Here is a 17,283-nt window from a genome sequence, read left to right as displayed (position 1 = left end):
AGGATGGTGGCCGCATGCCTCTGGCTTGGCTCTGTGTGGTTTCCAGGGGCCAGATCCTGAGCTAGCCAAGCCCTGCGGGAACATGGGGTGAGTTGGTACGGCCCTGGGGGCATTTCATCTCCTCGGGACACCCCACGGGAGCTAGCACTGGCTCCCCCCACACCCAGCCTCATCCCTTTCCTGAGCACTGCCCGTGCTGCAGCCACAGCGATGCCTCATGGGTCGAGTGGAGGGTCCTGCCCTGAGGTGTGGGGACCACACTGGAGACCCATGGACAGAGGATGTGCAGAAGGTTTGGGGTGGAGACCCATGGCCGTGTCACAGAGGATGTGCAGAACGTTTGAGGGAGCCCTGTCAGCAAAGCCCCTCAGGGCAGGAGGCCTTTGGGGACCCATCCTGCCTGTGCCCTGCTCACCCTGCAGCACAGGCTGTCACCCAGCAGCTCCACGGCACGTGTGCCGGCTGGGGCAGGGGAGCTCCCCGAAAGCACAGGGAGAACATGGGTGGGGGGCTTCCTCGCCTGCCCCTGTACAGCTCTGCACCGGCTGCATCCTGCACTGCTGCAGTGTGGAGCAGGCAGGCACAGCTCCAGAAAGATCTCAGGGCTGGGTGGGAAAAATGGGGACCCTCTCTGGGCTGAGCTGCTCCAGTGGGGGCTCATCTCTGCCCCCCACCTGCAGGAGGTTTCTCCCCCAAGCAGCCCTCTGAAAGCCAGCCAGGCCCTGCCACATCCCTGGAGAGCCGAAAACATAAAAAGCATCAGGTGTGCACAGGGCAGGGTCCTGCCTGGGGGAACCCCAGCTGCCTGCGGGATGGCCCCAAACATGGCCCCGCTCCGGGAGCATGGTGATGGGATGGCTGCTGTCACTGCCTTGCTAAGGAGCAGGGCCACTGCGAAATCCCAGGATAAATACCATTTCCTGACACCTGCAGAGTCCCAGGTTTCCCTGGCAGTGGCGATGGCCAGCAGGGAGGGACAGGGATGCACAGTTCACCCAGCACCCTGGGAAATGCCCAGGGAAACCTGGGGCTGCCCGTCCATCCCTGCCCCTCCCCACATGAAACAATAAAATAATCCTGCACTCTCCAAATGTGCTTTTTAAAAAGGTTATGATGTGACATAAGACAATAGCTTCGTCTAGCAGCTGTCAGGCTAATGCACAGGGGGGCGAAGGAGCCAAGGCTCTGATGCAGAGCATTCCCTAGGGAGGAAGCTTGGGTTATTTTTGGACAGAGATTGCAAGAGAATTAAAATGAAGAGGGAAAAAAAAAAAAAAATCTTGATGCTGCTGTTCCTCCTCCGTGACGTAAAGCAGGAACCAATCTCTGGCCTCGCGCTTTGTGCTGCAGATTAAGCTTTGTCTGGGCACAGCAGCCACAGCCATTACCCACCTCTCCCCTGTGGCAGGCGCGAGTGGATGACACAGTGTGCTTGTCCCCTGGCAGTCACGTAGCCAAGGGACCCCCACGTCCACCCACCTGAGCTCAAGGGCAGAGCAGCAGGGACCCCTCGCCTCCTTCCCATCCCTGCCCAGCCCCAGCGCAGGGGCCTGCGGTCCTCAGCCGGATTTCACACAGCCATTCCTTGGTTGCGTTCCTGCGCCATGGCCCATCGCGGGTTTTTTCTCAGCAGGAGCCAAAGCAGTCGGCGAAGCATGCTAAGGACAGAGAGCTGGGGCACCAGTGGGGCCCCAGCCCCCCGGCTCTGCTAAGGGCAGGCCGGTCATGGGGTGCCCGTGGTCACTGGTGCCAGCGGTGACAGAGCCCTGGGGCTGGCGCTGGCACCCTTCAGTGCAGAGGGAAAACAGCAGTAGGGTGGAATATGATCAAAGAGGAAAGAGCAGGGGGCTCGGGGCTGGGCTGGCAGAGGGGGCTGGCAGCACAGCAATGCCCAGAGGTGGAAATGCTGAGGGAGGAACGCAGGGCTGAGCAGTAAAGCCATGCTCCGAGGATCCTGCTCATTGCCTGGGCACAAGCTGGTCAGGAGGGGACTCAGGGAACAGGACCCTGTGCAGTGTGGGTCTCCTCAGCTCAGGAAGCACAAGGAGGGTCCCCCCGGGAGCACTGTCCCAGCTCCAGCCTAAACGCTCGGGGAAATCCTGGCCCTGGCAGAACACAAGCACAGGTTTGGCTGCAGCCACATCCTGGCAACGGCTCAGGGGGACACCAGGCGGTGTCTGCCCCAGGAGTACATGTCAGGAAAGGGAGAAGGGATCACTGGAGCCAGGAGGCTGCCGCACAGACAGGGTTCCTGCCAGGGTGCCGCTGGGCAGAGCTGTGCCAAGTGCATCCCAGGGCTGTTCCCAGCCCTTCTGCCGTGAGATAGTTCCTGTGCCTGCTCTTGCTGCCTGCTTGGCCCCTGCCAGACCCTTCTGTCCCTGCCTGGAGCCCTGTCACCCTTCCTGGTGCTCAGGTGCTAGCAGCGGGGCAGGGCTCACGCCTCCATCCCACAGCTGCCCCATGGCTGTGGGCACCGGCAAGGGAGCGGCTGCAGATGCAGGGCTGTGGGGTGGGTGCTCGGGGTGCTGCAGGCTGGGGTCCTGCTTGCAGTGCTCCAGAGGATCCCAGCTGAGCCATCCCAGCACCCCTGCCTCCCAGGAATGACCCTCCCCAGACTGGGGAATCACCGAGGCCAAAGTTCAGAGGGACCTGTGAAGCACAAACCCAAGAGGAGGCTGGCAGCAGAATTAACCCTCGCAGCACCCCTGCCAGCCCCTCAGAAGAGCACAGGGCAGAGGCATCCAGCCCCTGCACCCTCAGCGTGTGGCAGGCATGGGTGGTGCAGGATGTGTTGCAAGAAACCTCTGTGCTGCATGCTGTGGACTTAGTATTACTGGGGAAATGCACACCAGGGAGTCAGGATGAGACCCCCAGTCCTGCAGACCTCCAATTCCGCCTTATCTCCCCGGAGCTATGGGAAAGCTGCACAGCAGACCGGTTGCTGGAATGTGTGCAGTGTTGGGAAGGCGGTTGCTACACCTGAAGGGTGAAGAACACCAGATGACATCCTAAAGGCAGAGGAAAGACAGGGGCAGCTCGTCCCACAGAGACAAGATGAGCAGCAGAGCTGAGGATCAGGGTCTGGAGGGGCCCAACAGGGAGCAGAGAGCAGAAGGCAGACAGAGGGAAGAAAGGATGGGAGAGTCCAGAGCCTGGTGCCAAGAGCCAGCAGACTCTGTGACTGCCAACAGAAGGATGCGCTGTCTGCCAAGTGCAGGCAGGAGCTACGGGGTGAGGCTGAGATGGGTCTGGGAAAGAGCAGGAAGGAATAAACTCACCCTTCTTTCACCCTGCAACATGCAACACTGCCAGAGCCCTGCAGAAGCAAACTGGGGTGAGGATGTGCTTGCAGTAGCACAGGGAAACAGCAGGAACAGACAGGATGCAACAATGTGCCAGGAGAGAAAGCAAGGTGCAACTTAGGTCTGCAGCAGCTGGGGATGAGGTTGCTCCAAAGCAAGCACACACACCTGAGGGGCTGAGCAGAGCAGCCCTTACTTCACTTCTAAAACCCAGCCCAAGCTGTGATGGGTAGCTACCTGCAGCCATAGGCTGGCTACCTGCAGCATGCAGGCACCGGATGGCAAAACCTGTGAAACCAGGCAGGGCTTCTCCCACATCGACACACGTCCCATGCAGCTCCACATGGCACTCTGCCACAGGGCAGGACAGCGCTGCCAGGGCTCTGCCTGCACCCGGGCTCTGCCTGCGCTCAGCTCAGCCCAGCAGCTCATCTGGCACCAGGGGGAAAGGTGGAGGGAGGGCTGGACCACTGGTGCTCCTGGGGACCCTGGATTTGGCAGTATTCACTTAGGTGAATGGGAAATGGAGTGGGGAGGAAAAAAGCAAGCAAGCAGGAAGCAGAGAGGCTCATAACAAACTGTTTCTCCACCAGCACTTAAAAGTTGTTAAGGGACACCCAAAAAATATTACTTCCTCTTCGACCAATCTGCAAAGCTGGTCTCCTCTTTTCCATAGGGCCAAACCCTGGGCGCAAGGTCAGCTTAAAAAGGGAACATTTTGCCAACCCCTTTGGCTGGTGGGACTGGCTGGCGCCAGGTGTGTGTGGGGAGGCTGCACTTCCAGTCCATCTGCTCCAAGTGCTGAACTGCTGCTTTAGACACGGCTTTGGGCTGCTGGGGCTCTGCAGCTCCTGCGCCCGCTGCCTGCGGGCTCTCAAAGGGAACTCCCAGGAGCTGAAGCTGCCATGGCCTGGGAGCCTCAGCCCCGACAGCACCCACAGCTGAATGAGGAAGCACCTTGGAGCAGCGGGAATGGGAACAGGAGATGCCAGCAGACAGGTTGTCATTTACTAGTGGAGGGACCCTCCTAACTGGAGTGGCAGGAATTGGCTGTGAGTGTAGAGGGGGGCTCACACACTTCTGCCACCCCCTGGGAATGCCCACATCCCCTGGGGCTGCCTCCCCAGGCATCTGCATCCATGGTGCTGCATCCCAGGTGCCCCCAGGCCAGCATCTCCTTCATCCTGGGAACAGCTTCCCTCCATCCCAGGTGCTGCAGCACACCCTCACATCCTTGTTGAGGCATCCCCTGGCTGCCTGTATCTTGGGCATTGCCTCCCTGGGTGCTCCTGTCCCCTGCATACCAGATGTGTGCATCCTTGAGGACCGGCAACCTCTGCATCCTGGGTGCTGCATCCCCAGATGCCTGTATCCCTGCAGTCCCTCCATCCCTGGGTGCCTGGAGCCAGCATCCTGCTCATCCCAACTGCTACATCCTTAATAGTCTGTGTCCCTGGAGCCAGCCAGCATCCTGTCTCCTGGGCGCCTGCATCCTTTCTTGCATCCACCCCTGGGACAGCAGTCCCGGGGCCAGCATCCTCCGCATCCTGACGGCTGCAGCCCCCAGTGCCTGTATCCTTGGAGCCCGTTTCCCCTGCGTGTCCTCCTGCACACCCATTCCCCACCCCGGTGCCTCTGCACCCCCTGCATCCCAGCTGCTGCAGCCTCAGGTGCCCGTGTCCCCGCGTCCCCGCACCCCGGGGTAGCCGCAGCCAGGATGGATGCTCCCCGAGGGGACCAGCACCCCACCCTCCCAGCGGCTCCGGCCGCAGGACCCCCACCCGGGTGCCGCAACCCCGCTGCTCCGGCCCCGCCCCGCCCGGCTGCGCGGTTGCGGGGGCGCGGCGCGCCGCCCCGAGGCCGCGGCGAGGGGCGGGCGCGGAGGCGGGCGGGCGGGCGGTGCTTCGCCCGGGGCCCGCAGGCTGCCGCCCCGGCGCGGTCCCGGCGGGGGCGGTGCGGCCCCTCCTGCCCGGGCTGCTGGGAGTTGTGGTCCGCGGCGGCGAGCGGAGCGGAGCGGAGCGGAGCGGCGGCCCCGCACGGCCCGGCGCGGGCAGCAGGTCGGTACCGCCGCAGCGCGGCGCGGCGCAGGGGGGCGCGGGCGGGAGCGGTGCCCTCGGGGGGGGAGGGGGCGCAGCCCGGGGCCCCGCCCGGCCGGGCGACACGGCCCCGCCGGGTGACACCGCGGTGGCGGGTGCCAGCGCCACGCTGGGTGACGTGACACCGGCCCGGTGGGCAGCGCTGCCACCCCGGGTGATGCAGCTACAGCGGTGACAGCCTAGCTGATGCCGCCACGCCGGGTGACACCATCACGCCGAGTGACACCATCACACCGGGTGACACCGCCGGGGTGGCACGGCAGAGGAAAGGGCGAAGCGAGCGCCCGCGGCTGCCTGGCCGTGCTCCAGCCCCGTAGTAGCAGCCGGCACCTGCCTCACCCCGGCGCTCCGGCATCCAAAGGAGGTTCCTCACACCCATCCCGAAGGCGCCGCCGCCTGTGCCGTGCAGATGACAGCCCCGCCACGCGTCCTCGTCACCGCGGGGCCCACGGCCTGGGGATCCCGGCCGGGCTGAGCAAAACCCACCGCCTCCAGGAGATGCCGGGGCCACCGCGGAGCCACCAAGATGCAACTTTCTGCTGCATCGAAGCCTCTCTGCCTTCATTATGTAACGCCGCTGCTGCCTGGCACGGTGCTCGCCTCCACGTCCTGCACAACTTCAGTGCAATGTGGAATTGATTTCCACTCTTCTGGACTGGCTCTGCTGTTTGTTATCAGCTGACGAGCCTTTTCTTGGATTTCGGGCCAGGGGTGCAGGGCCACGGTGCTCCGCACAGCCAGGCTGGAAGGGTGACGGCACTGACCGGGCCAGCAGCAGGTCCCAGCCTCACAGTGTCCATCAGGCGCGGTGCCGGTGTTTGGGCCCTGCTCTGCTGCCGCCGGCACAACACCAGTGGAAGGTGGGTTTGGGTAGGTTTGCATCAGGGCGCAGGAGGCAGCTGCTGGGCTGGACCCCCGAAGCGTTCCCATGCAGCCCAGGGCTCAGCAGCCCGAAGGCTCCCTGGCTGCAAGCTCTGGGGCCAGGCAGGCTGCACGTGGGCGCAGGGGCTTTGATCTCCTACTGCTCTGACGGTTTCCCCCTTATTTTCCCACTTTGAGGTGTTGACAGCAGCCCCGGGGCAGCAGTGGGGCCCTGTTTGTGCTGCACCACCCTTGCAGGGGTGTAAGCAACTCTGGCTGGAGGACCCCGAGTCTGTCAGACCCCCCAGCTCAGCCCCCCCCATGCCCTTGCTTTGCCAGCTGACTTCTCAACAAGCCTGGCTGCTGCGCTGAGGCAGCTCCCTGTTTGCCTGTCAGGGTGAGAGCCACCCTGAATACAGATCGTGCCAGGGCTCTCCCTGCCTTCCCCGGCCCACTCCAGCACGGTGGAGGAGGGTGGGGGGCTTGTGCCGACCTCGGGGAGTACCCTTGAGACCGGCTCTGTGGCTGCACCCCGGGAGCTGAGGACTGGGCTGGAGAAGTTGGTGTGTCTGGAGGAGTGCCAGCTGGTAGGGATGGAGGAAAGTTATCTTAAAATTCCCAGGAGGCTGTGACATGCCACGTGGATTGCAGTTCCTGGGACGGGGCATGCAGGCGATGTGCTACAAGGAAGTAGGAGGGAGGCTGGCTGTGTGGCTGTCCCTCCCCAGGATGTAAAACTGCCTAAAGCCTGTGTCCCCAGCACTGCACACAGTCCCCAGCTGCAGGGTCAGGTCCCAGCCAAAGCTCCGCCAGCTGCAGCGCATCACTATTGCCATCAATAGGGAAATGCACATTCATTAACAGGCTACAGGACCTTGGCAGGGAGGGCCAGGAAGGGTTTGGATGGCTTCCCTGGCTAATAAACCCATCCTACTCCTTCAAGTCAATGCTCTTACAGAGGAGCTCCCATGCCATCTCCCTTCCCCTTACCTGTATCATCCTGATTTCACTCCTCCCAGGTGGAGAGCTATTTGCCCTGCAGCTCCTGCCAGCCTGCATCCCCCTGCCCTGCCCAGGGCTGTGCACCGATTGACTTATCCAGGAGGTGCAGTCTGGGCACAGCAGTAGCACAGATGATCCCAGTGAGAGCCTGTATCCCTCTCTTTGCTTCCAGTGCTCTGGGTCGGGCTGTGACACCCCACACGTGCCCAGCCTGAGCACCTGCTTCGTGTGGAGACTTGACCCACGGACGCGCTGGTTCAGCCACACATCAGTAATTACAAGGCTTTCCTTCGGTGCTGGCAGCGTGCTGTAGGCTGAGGTCACTCTGGGTGTGCTTTCCAACCTGGTTTGTGTATCCCCTCCGTTTCTCACCTGTTGCCTTGCCTGCCCCTCTGGTCCCACTGCCTTTTGCTCAAAGCTGCCCAGGGATGGAGTTTGGGGTGAGCGAACATCACTCGTGGTTGTAGGGAGTTGGAGCATCTTCTCTTTTTGTCAAGCTGCTTTCCCAACAGCTGTGATGGTGGGGCAGGACAGAGCTGCCCTGACACCACTGAAGAAGGGACAGACAGCAGCTGGTTGTGTAGCGGACTTGTCCCCTGCCGGGGGAGGGAGGACAGGCTCTGCTTTTCAGGCCGGGTGTGCGGGGCGTTGCAGTAGTGCTGGGAGCCGTTCAGCTGTGGTAACCTGCGAGCTGGTGAACTCTGGTTGGTGAAATCAAACAAGAGAACCACGACCTGCCACCATCACTGCCTTGCCCTCGCCAGGCTGGCTGAGCGCAGGGGCAGAGCTGGCGGGCTTGGGGCTCTCAGCTCAGTCTCTGCAGGGAGAGTCGTTTCAGATCATTTAGATCGAGGGGATAAAGTGATGTGCTGCAAGATAGGGCTGTTAAGTGTCTATTCCCAGCTTTGCCCCGCTGTCTATGAGCCAGATTTCAGTCATGATAAGACAGCAATGGAGGGGAGAGCAGGAGGGAAGATCAGTGTGGGGCAGTGGGAGCTGAGGGCCCTGTTTCTCCCCCCTTAACTTCCATTTGGGTATTTGTGGAAGACGTTGTTGGGGGGTGGGGGCTTTTCTCAGCATGGGATGGTGTTGGGCTCCTGGGCAGATAGGAGGACTCCTCATCCATCATCCCCCCACGAGGAGCTGGTGCCCCACGTGGCCATGGCACACAGCCCCGGCTGCACCCTGTGCACTGAGCTCCGGCAGGGACCTCAAGGGGAAACAGTCTACCCCCTAATGCCTCCGGGTTTCTTTCTCCAGAGCCTCCCTCCAGTGCTGCCTTTCAGGATGATGGCCCCAGGAGCACCAGTGGGGACCCTCCAGGCACGTCTCTGCTGACCTGCTACACTGGGACCCCCGGGCAGCCTGGCCACCCACCTCCCCTGGAGCTGCTGGCTGCTGCTGCCAATGCAGAGCTCCTGGGCGTGCAGGGGAGAGCCACAGCTCCGCTTCCCCATGGCAGCCCTTTCCCCCAGCGCCCTGGCCCAGCTGCATGGTGTGGGTGCCTCTGAGGACCACAAGGACTGACCGCTGGGCCCCCCTGCGTGCACCCATCACCCGCTGCACCACCATGTCTTTGGAGTGGCTGGTGGACTGGAGCTGGTCTCTGGACGGACTCCGGGATTTCATCGCCACTGGCATCCAGTCTTTCCGGGACTGTGACGCCACCGCCCTCGCTGCTGTTGCCTGCCTCCTCGTCCTCTTTGTGTGGTACTGCTACCACGTGGGGCGGGAGCAGCCCCGCGCCTATGCCACCGTCAACGCCCTGATGCAGAGCGCTGAGGTCAATGGTGTGCAGAACGGGTTTGTCTACTGCCACTCGCCTGAGTGCGTGCGCTGCACGCACCATGATGGGCTCAACCAGAAACTCTACCACAACCTGCAGGAGTACGCCAAGCGCTACTCCTGGTCCGGCATGGGCAGGATCCACAAAGGCATCCGCGAGCAGGGCCGCTACCTCAACAGCCGGCCATCCATCCAGAAACCAGAAGTCTTCTTCTTGCCAGACTTGCCAACCATGCCCTATTTCTCCCGGGACGCTCAAAAGCATGACGTGGAGTTGTTGGAGCGCAACTTCCAGACCATTCTGTGTGAGTTTGAGACCCTCTACAAAGCTTTCTCAAACTGCAGCCTCCCGCAAGGATGGAAAATGAACAGCACGCCCAGCGGGGAGTGGTTCACCTTCTACCTGGTGAACCAGGGCATGTGTGTGCCCAGGAACTGCAGGAGATGCCCACGGACGTACCGCTTACTCGGGAGCCTTCGCACCTGCATTGGCAACAATGTCTTTGGGAACGCGTGCATCTCTGTGCTGAGCCCGGGCACCGTCATCGCCGAGCACTACGGGCCCACCAACATCCGCATCCGCTGCCATCTAGGTAAGTGCCCAGCGGTGTGGTTCAGCCTCACTGGGTGTCCCTGCCATGGGTGCTGGGGGGGGGCTGCAGCCATGCCTGGGTGCGGGAGCCCTAAAAATGCCTCTGGCACCCCGTGCTCTCCAAGTTCAGCCACTAACTGCAGCCCCAGGAGTGGCTCAGGTGCCTCTTCTGCTTTGGCCTGAGGGAAGTTTTGGGGCTTTGGCAGCAGCAGCCTCCCCAGAAGAGGATGGTGCTCAGTCCCCCTGGGTGTCCAATCTCCCCAGCGTCCCCAGCTCAGCAGCAACAGCATTTTGCCTCCTCCCCCCGCCAGCCTGGAGGCATAGGCTCTTGCTGGTGTGAGATATGGAGCTGATACTGTGCAGGGGACTCCAGATGACCCCTGCTCTGCAGGCAGCCCCACCTCCCATCACAGGACCCAGGGCAGCCTGGGGTGCTGCTCCAGGGACCCAGGCGTCTCTCACTGCTGCACCTCCAGCAGCTCCCCCCCTCTCGTGGGATTCCAGGGCTCTGCTCGTGACACTGGCAGATGTGAGCAGAGATGCTGCTTTGCTGCAAATCAGGGGTGGGGGTCCTGGGGTATCCCCTCCGGTGGGTTGAGCGCTGGGCTGGCAGCGCAGAGCTCCCCGCCCTGCGGGCCTGGGCTGGGGAGAGCCCACGCGGCACAGATGGTCAGGGCTCTGCTGCGCTGGAAGCAGCACAGATCGTGCTGGGGGAGGCACTGCACGGGCCCTGCTGGCAAACACCGAACACGCTTGTTCAGCCAACTCTTCTTGGGTAAACACACTCAGGCAGTGACTGGCCATTTATTTAGAATGGGAATCAGTCGTCAGAGCTGATCCAAGGAGTTCTCCAGGCCTGGGGAGCTACTGGGGAGCTGAGACATGCCCTTGCTGGTGCCAGGAGGCAGCCCGCTGCCCTGCCACTGGCTCTCCCCTCTTTCTGGGTCACTGGGAAGGTGCAGTCTACTTGCAAGAGGCTGAGTGGTTCCTGGGAGGGGGCCAGTGAGGTGAGGTCCAGGCCAGCCTGTCCTGGCAGCAGAGCTGGGGCCAGCCCTCCAGTTGGAGCACACATGCCCTGGGGAGACGAGCAATGCAGGTCATTCATTCCCTTGTCCTTCCGTGTTTTCCAGCTCCATCTGCTCCCTGGCTGCTGGTCCTCCAGCCGGGACACAGCACTGTGCCTGGGGCACACCGACCTGTGCTCACCCCCACCTCAGTGCTGGGGACTCAGCTCTTGCTTTGCCCAGGGCATGGATGTGTTTAAGAGACAACCTGCCCTTTCAAGCTGGTTTGCTCTGCAAAGCCAGGACAGCAATCAGCATAGCCAAGTCACTGTAGGATTTTCTCCAGCCCTGGTACTGCTCTGCTGAACATGTGGGCCCAAGCACAGGCACCAGCTCTGCCCCTCCAAGGGCAGTGTCCCCTGGGGTGTGGGTGTGATGGAGAGGCTGCAGGCTCCCCACCTCCCCCAGCTGCTCAGCTCCCCCTTTCCAGCTGGAGCATCTCCAGCTGAGGCTGTTGTGCAGGGAAATGGCTTTGGGTTTTGTAGGCTTTGAAATGTCTATTAGAAAAGCAGATCGGTTTTTTGCACTCCCAGCTCTCGTGGGCAGATGAGGGTCCCTGCTGCGCTCGCTTGGTTTTGGCATCACTCTGAGATCCATTCCTGCTCATTTGCTGCATCGTTACTGTTGGCAAGCCACGTGAGCCCTGACCCCTTTCTCCGCCACGGCTGCATCCTCGGGGCAGGTTGACTCTGCACCAGCTCCAGCGGTCCCCAGCACTGCGGAGGGTGACATTCCTGATGCAGGTGGTGATGGAATCAACCCTCCTCAAACTGGTCTGGCTTATGCTAGTATTTTAGAAAAAGACCCATTTTATTTCTAGGATTGTCCTTCGTGTGGCCTCTTCCCTATGAGGGTTTTGTGACACCCCTGAATTTCTGTCCTTGCAGCTGCCTGGTGGGTCACCACATGGCAGTATCTCAGGTGGGGAAGCAAGTGACAAGGCAGATGCTGAGCGATGCAAGGTCAAATGGGGATCTTGTGGCAGAGCCAGGAATAGAGCCCATTTCTCAGGTCCCAGTGCAGCATTTCCTCCTACCCCAGCCCCGCAGTGGGCAGGGTAATTGCAGCAGAGCTGGAGGAGGGAGGTGGCAGGATCTGCCTTTGGTCCTGAAGCTAGAAAAAGCACCAGGAAACTGGCTTCCTGCGTGCACCTGGTGTTTGTGGGCTCTGGGGACTTGACAGCTGTTCCAGATACAAAAGAGAGCGCTCACAATGCTGAGCTCATTGGGGTACAGCAAGCAACTGGGGGCAAAAGGGGCAGGAGGGAGAGGGCAGGGGCTGAGCTGCATCAGGCTAAAGGTTCAGCTTGCAAATGCAGCACCAGCTTTGTGCCTGTTTTGAACCCTGGACTCTGCCATGCACTGAGTTCAGCACAGCACCTGCTGCTGCTCTCTGGAGGGAAGCAACCCCTCAGCAGTGTGGAGCTCACCAGTTGCACTTCAGGGCTGCTCCCTCATCACAGGGAGCACAGCACCACCTGACCCTCCCTGTCCTCTCTCTTTGTGCCTGAAGGTCTGAAGACACCCAGCAATTGCGAGCTGGTGGTGGGGGGTGAGCCTCAGTGCTGGGCTGAGGGCCGCTGCCTGCTCTTCGATGACTCCTTCCTGCACACGGCGTTCCATGAAGGTAAGCACAACGTGCAGCTTGCGGGGCCTTGCAGTCCCATCTCACACTGACACCAGTGCTGGGGGCTGGGGAGGGGTGGATGGGCAGGGCGACTGCACCCAGTCCCTTCTGCTGCCAAGGTGTCTGTGGGGTTGGAGGCACCTCCATCCTGTGGGGGTTTGAGTGCCCTTGTCTTGCTCCAGGGAGGGTGGTAGCTCCATTCCTGGCATGGTGGGGCTCGCCCATCACGCATGCTCCCTGCTGCTTCGGGGTGGTGGACCCCCCTCCTCAGCCTGTCCTGGGACTCGCTTCTGTCCTGACTTGCATGCAGCCCCGCAGCGCTGCCGCAGCACTGCCAGCCTGGCCCGCGCCCGGTGATCCTCTCCCTGCTGTGGCAGCCAGCACGGAAAGGCTTCCCTCATCCCCCGGAGCTTTGCAGGGCAGCTCAGGCTCCAATGCCGACAGCCTCAGCATCCTCTCACCCTGGCTCGCAGCAGAGCTGCTGGCTGCAGTGGCCCCGTTGAGGCAGCAGCTCAGTGCTGACGTGCCAGCGGTGCCTTTGTCTCCCGTGTGGGGAGAAAAGCTTCACACCGGCCTGTTTTGTTGCCTCTCTCCATCACTGATGGAGGCTGTTCCACTTCAGCTCTCCCAGATTAACCGGCATTAGTCGCTGATGGCATAAAAGCATCAAGCCAAGCTGTTTTACGTAAGGGACTGTGTGAAGAGAGTGGGAGAACAAAAGCTGTTGCTCCCACATCAACCCTGCTGTGGGATTGGGAAGCACAGCTCAGTGCAGAGCTGCGGGGCCGGGAAGGCTGGAATAGCACAGCAGCAGCTGCCTGCACAACTCTGAGGTGCAGCTGCAAGGAGGACAAGCTTAGAATCGTGCCTGCTGCCCTGTGATGGGAGACCTTTGGGTCTGATCACCCCGAGCAGCCCCAGAGCCCTGGCAGGGAGGACCCTGCCCCATGCCGGCTGCTGGAAGCACTGAGCTCCCAGTACGCAGCAGTTCAGTACGGGGTTGCACTGGCTAGGCACCTCCCCGCTGCAGGCTGGCCCTGCCGCTGGGCACACACTCTGCCTGGGGTACAGGCAGCAGCGTCCCGGGAGCCCGTCACCGTGTGCCAAGGCAAGCGCTGGCCTCTCCCACGGGAGCAGGGAGCGCAGCCTCACCCAGTGCTTGCATCCCACCCAGGTCCCCCGGAGGAGGGTCCCCGCGTGGTCTTCATGGTGGACCTGTGGCACCCCAACGTCGCCGCTGCAGAGCGCCAAGCCCTTGACTTCATCTTTGCCCCAGGACGATGACGGCGCTGCCTGGTGTTGTGGGATCGAGGGCAGCCGGCGGGCGGGCGGCCGTGCCAGCTCAGCTCTGCTACGGGTCCAGCACCGCACATGGACACCTGCGGCACAGGAAGCCTCCTTCCAGCACGTGGCCTCGGGGTCCTCCATCCCCAGGGGCTCTTGTAAATGGAAACTGCAACGTGTATCAACGCCCATCTCTCTCCTCTCATCGTTGGCTTCAGGGATTATTTTCCAACATGACAGCGCATTGCCTTCCTTCTGTGGTTAGCTGCAGCACCACTCTCGTACGTGTTATGTTGCTACTGTGTTTTGCGGTGTTCAGAAGTAGAGTAACAAAACCAAGGGTGTTTGTTTGAATGTAATAATGTAAAACTTCTTGTGGCCATCAAAAGAACAACACACACACACACAAAACAAAACAGCAAACCAGCCAAACAGCCCAGCACTGTGCTCAGCCTTCCCCTGTCCCAGTTGCAGTCCCTGGATGGATGGACAGACGGATGCTGAGGGCTGCAGTGGGCACAAGGCACACCCCGGGCAAGGGCTCTCAGGCTGGGGCAATTGGGGTTGCAGGCAGGGCAGCACAGGCAGGGCAACGCTCTGCCTGCAGAGAGCTCTTGCAGGGGCTCCTGCTTCCTCCCTCGCATGCCAGCAGGGACCCCGCACATGGCTCCCCAACCCTCCCGCCTTGAGAAACCTTTTTACCACACAGGCAGGAGAAGAGCTTGCTGGCTGCACACCCGGCTGCAGGTGCCCCAGCCCCAGCAAGGCAGCAAGCCCAGGAGCGCCCTGATGTACACCCTGTTGAGGGGACAACACACATCGAGCCCTGCTCTTTAATCTGACCAAGAGTGTTATCAATTGCCTGAATCCCCTGCTTACTTTATCTGCAACCCTCAGTTTTCACAGCTGAAGCTGGGAAGCCTCTGCAGGGGCAGGGATGCTGTTTGGGAATGCAGAGCAGGGCTTTTGTTTGTCCGTAGACAAAGGGAAGAAAGGAGGTCACGCTTTCTTCTGCTGCTCCATCTTCTTTCCTGGAGCCAGGACAAGTGTAGAGAGAGGCAGCTCACAGACCTGAGAGCAAAGAAAAGGTTTCCAAAGGCAGGGGGTGTTTAATTCTGCAGCCCAAGGAACAAGCCCCTCCGCCCCCTGGGAGTCTTGCCCATCTGTAACCAACACACTTTGCCTGAAGTTGCCCAACATCCAGGGTTTGTTCGGGGTTTTCAGGGGTACAGAGCTACCTTACAGTTTATAACATGCTACACGTGAAGCACAGCATGTCATGGATGCTCACTGCTGTCCTCACGCCTCTGGTTGGGAAGTGGCTGCACTGGGCTCAGTGGCCTCGGCACGGCTCTGGGGACCGCTTGCCTCCGTGCCCTGCCCAGGAGGGAACGCAGCCCTGTTCCCCTACAATTTCTTTACAGATTTTTCAGTGATTACATTGCAAGATAAGGCAGAGATTTCAAATACATCCGAGATATTTTTTACACCTGTCTTGTTACAGAATACCTGAAGTGCATGATTTCTACACACATTGACTACCTGGAACCAGACCCTGAGGAAGCAGGCTGGCTTGGTAACTGTCTTACGGTTTGGTAACATTCATACAGTGGATAAGCAAAGATTATCAATAAACAGTTGTGCTGAAAACAGAACAGGCTCTGGCTGCTGTGTAACTCATCCAGGGTCAAGCAAAACGCTGAGGGCTCGGGTCCTGCTTACCCCAGCTGGGCCCAAGCGGCTCACCCGGCTGCTGGTGTGGAGAAATGCAATGGAAAAGCAGGAGCTCCAGGGTGGGAGGAGGGCATGAGCCCGGGCTGGGTTTGCGAGTGATACAGTGAGGGAGGGTAGTGCTTTAAAACACTCGTCCCCCTGGCACTTCTGTCCTGAGCAGTTACAGCCTCCCTGGCCCGGATTTCCCTCAGAGCCCAGGGTGCCAAGGAGCACAGGGAGTGTCTGCTCTGCATCTCCCTGCATCTCCCATCTCCTTTGCTCCGCACCGAGAGCCGGGCAGCACACACAGCCTGTGCCCAGGGCAGCAGAGACACCAGTCAGCAACATAAAGAGCTGCAGCCCCACCTGCCCCCCAGCTCAGCTCAGCTCAGCTCAGCACACTCTCCAGGCTCCGCAGCAGGGCCACCAGCCTGCTGGAGAGTCTTCAAAGCAACCATTTCGGAAAATGCTTCCAGCTGCCTGCACTGATGCATCAAAGGCAGCAGGCAGCTTCAGCAGGAGCAGCTCCAGGGTGGAGGGTGTGGGCTGCCACTCAGTTCCTGCCCGACTGCCTGAAAGCCAGTGCCCAGCATCACCCCGAGCATGGAGCCAGCCTGGCAATGCAAGAAGTCGCTCCATGCGAGGTCCCCAGCCCTCATTAGCAGCACTCCCACACGCTCAGGCAGGACACAGCCAGCGCAGCAGCTGCTCATCTTGTTATACTTGAAATGACCGATTTTTAAATATCCTCTCTGCAATGCAACCATTACGTTGAGGGCCTGGAGCTCTTTGCTGTCCTACCCCAAGACAACTTTCCTCATAACGATCAAAGGACAGAAATAGGTCTTGGTGGCCAGATGCAGTTCAACAAGCAAAAGGGAATGAAGCTGCCCCAGCTGTTCCACTGCCAACAGATGGCACAGCAGATTGTGGTAGAAGATTCCTGATGACAGCAGGCAAAAGCATCTATTTTGTGCCTTGCTGCTGTGCCAAAACTCCCTCCTGTCCCTCTCAGGCTTTTCCTTCAACTTCTTCATGTTTCCTGATAGAACAGACAACTTCCCCAAACACCCAGCTAGGAGACAGCAGGATCTCCCTCGGGGAAGCCGAGCGTCTGGAGCTGCCTTGCAGCTTCCTCACCACCCGAGCATCGCAGAGAGAACCTGGATCAGGGCTGCCGGGCGTGCAGAGGAGACAGACAGAGCAGCGTCTAACAGGGGGTGCCTCTTGGCTTAGCATCACAGCAGAGCCCAGAACATCACAGGAGGGCTGGAGCACACAACTGTCTTTCCTCCCACCACCTCATCCCTCACCAACACGATGCCTCTCTGTGCTGCACTCCAGAACCACAGCAGCTTGTCCGTACCTCAGGGAAGCAGCACCTTGCTCCGTGCTGGCTCCCGCATGGGTGTCACCAAGGCAGGAGGTCTCCTGCACGGCCACAGCTCAGGCTTTCCAATGAGCTTTCACATCCACACTGCCATTACCCACAGGCAATGCCGACAGTAAGTTAGTGCAGAACAGTTTCACTGCAATAGTCCCCCAGAGGACAGCAGTGGCAGGGAACCGTGCCACACAGCTCTCCTGCTCCTGCAACACCTCCTCGGCTGCCAGAGTTGGAAGCCAGATGGCAATCCATGCCCAGCCACCCTCGGAGCAAGCAGCTGGCTCTTCCTCTGGAGTCCACTGGATTTCCCAGCCAAGGTCTGCAGAGGAGCCCTGCAATGGCAGAGCTACCTTGGGAATTGTCTGTTGCCAGAGTGGAATGAGAAGCTGCAACAATGGTGACTTTACTGTGTCCAGCTCCTGAGGTTGCCCTGCTAACACCGACGCAAGCCTTCTCACCATTTCACAGTTAAGCCAGTAACGCATCTACCTTTAGCAACCTTCTAAGACCCTGACAAGGAGCCACTTTTTGCAGGAGTGACCCAGGCAACAGGCACTGCCTGTTCAACCCC

General features: G+C 60.4%; 1 protein-coding gene across 2 annotated transcripts; it reads left to right on the top strand.

Moving 5' to 3' along the window:
* The first annotated feature begins 5,205 nt into the window (after window positions 1-5,205).
* Window positions 5,206-15,584, top strand: ASPHD2 (aspartate beta-hydroxylase domain containing 2). 2 transcript variants are annotated; one of them, XM_040611817.1, is made up of 4 exons: window positions 5,206-5,359; window positions 8,522-9,639; window positions 12,215-12,328; window positions 13,503-15,584. In XM_040611817.1, exons 2-4 carry the CDS (start codon window positions 8,754-8,756, stop codon window positions 13,610-13,612), a joined length of 1,110 nt encoding a protein of 369 aa, XP_040467751.1. In that variant the 5' UTR covers window positions 5,206-5,359; window positions 8,522-8,753; the 3' UTR covers window positions 13,613-15,584. The 2 variants fall into 2 exon arrangements, with proteins under 2 accessions (XP_040467751.1, XP_040467760.1); XM_040611826.1 differs by lacking the exon at window positions 5,206-5,359 and adding an exon at window positions 5,542-6,258.
* The last annotated feature ends 1,699 nt before the right edge of the window (window positions 15,585-17,283 follow it).

The sequence above is a fragment of the Falco naumanni genome, chromosome 1 (genome assembly GCF_017639655.2).
Source record: "Falco naumanni isolate bFalNau1 chromosome 1, bFalNau1.pat, whole genome shotgun sequence".
Classification (NCBI taxonomy): Eukaryota; Metazoa; Chordata; class Aves; order Falconiformes; family Falconidae; genus Falco; species Falco naumanni.
Note: the sequence above shows the minus strand (reverse complement) of the source record. Positions and strands in the feature narration are given on the sequence as shown.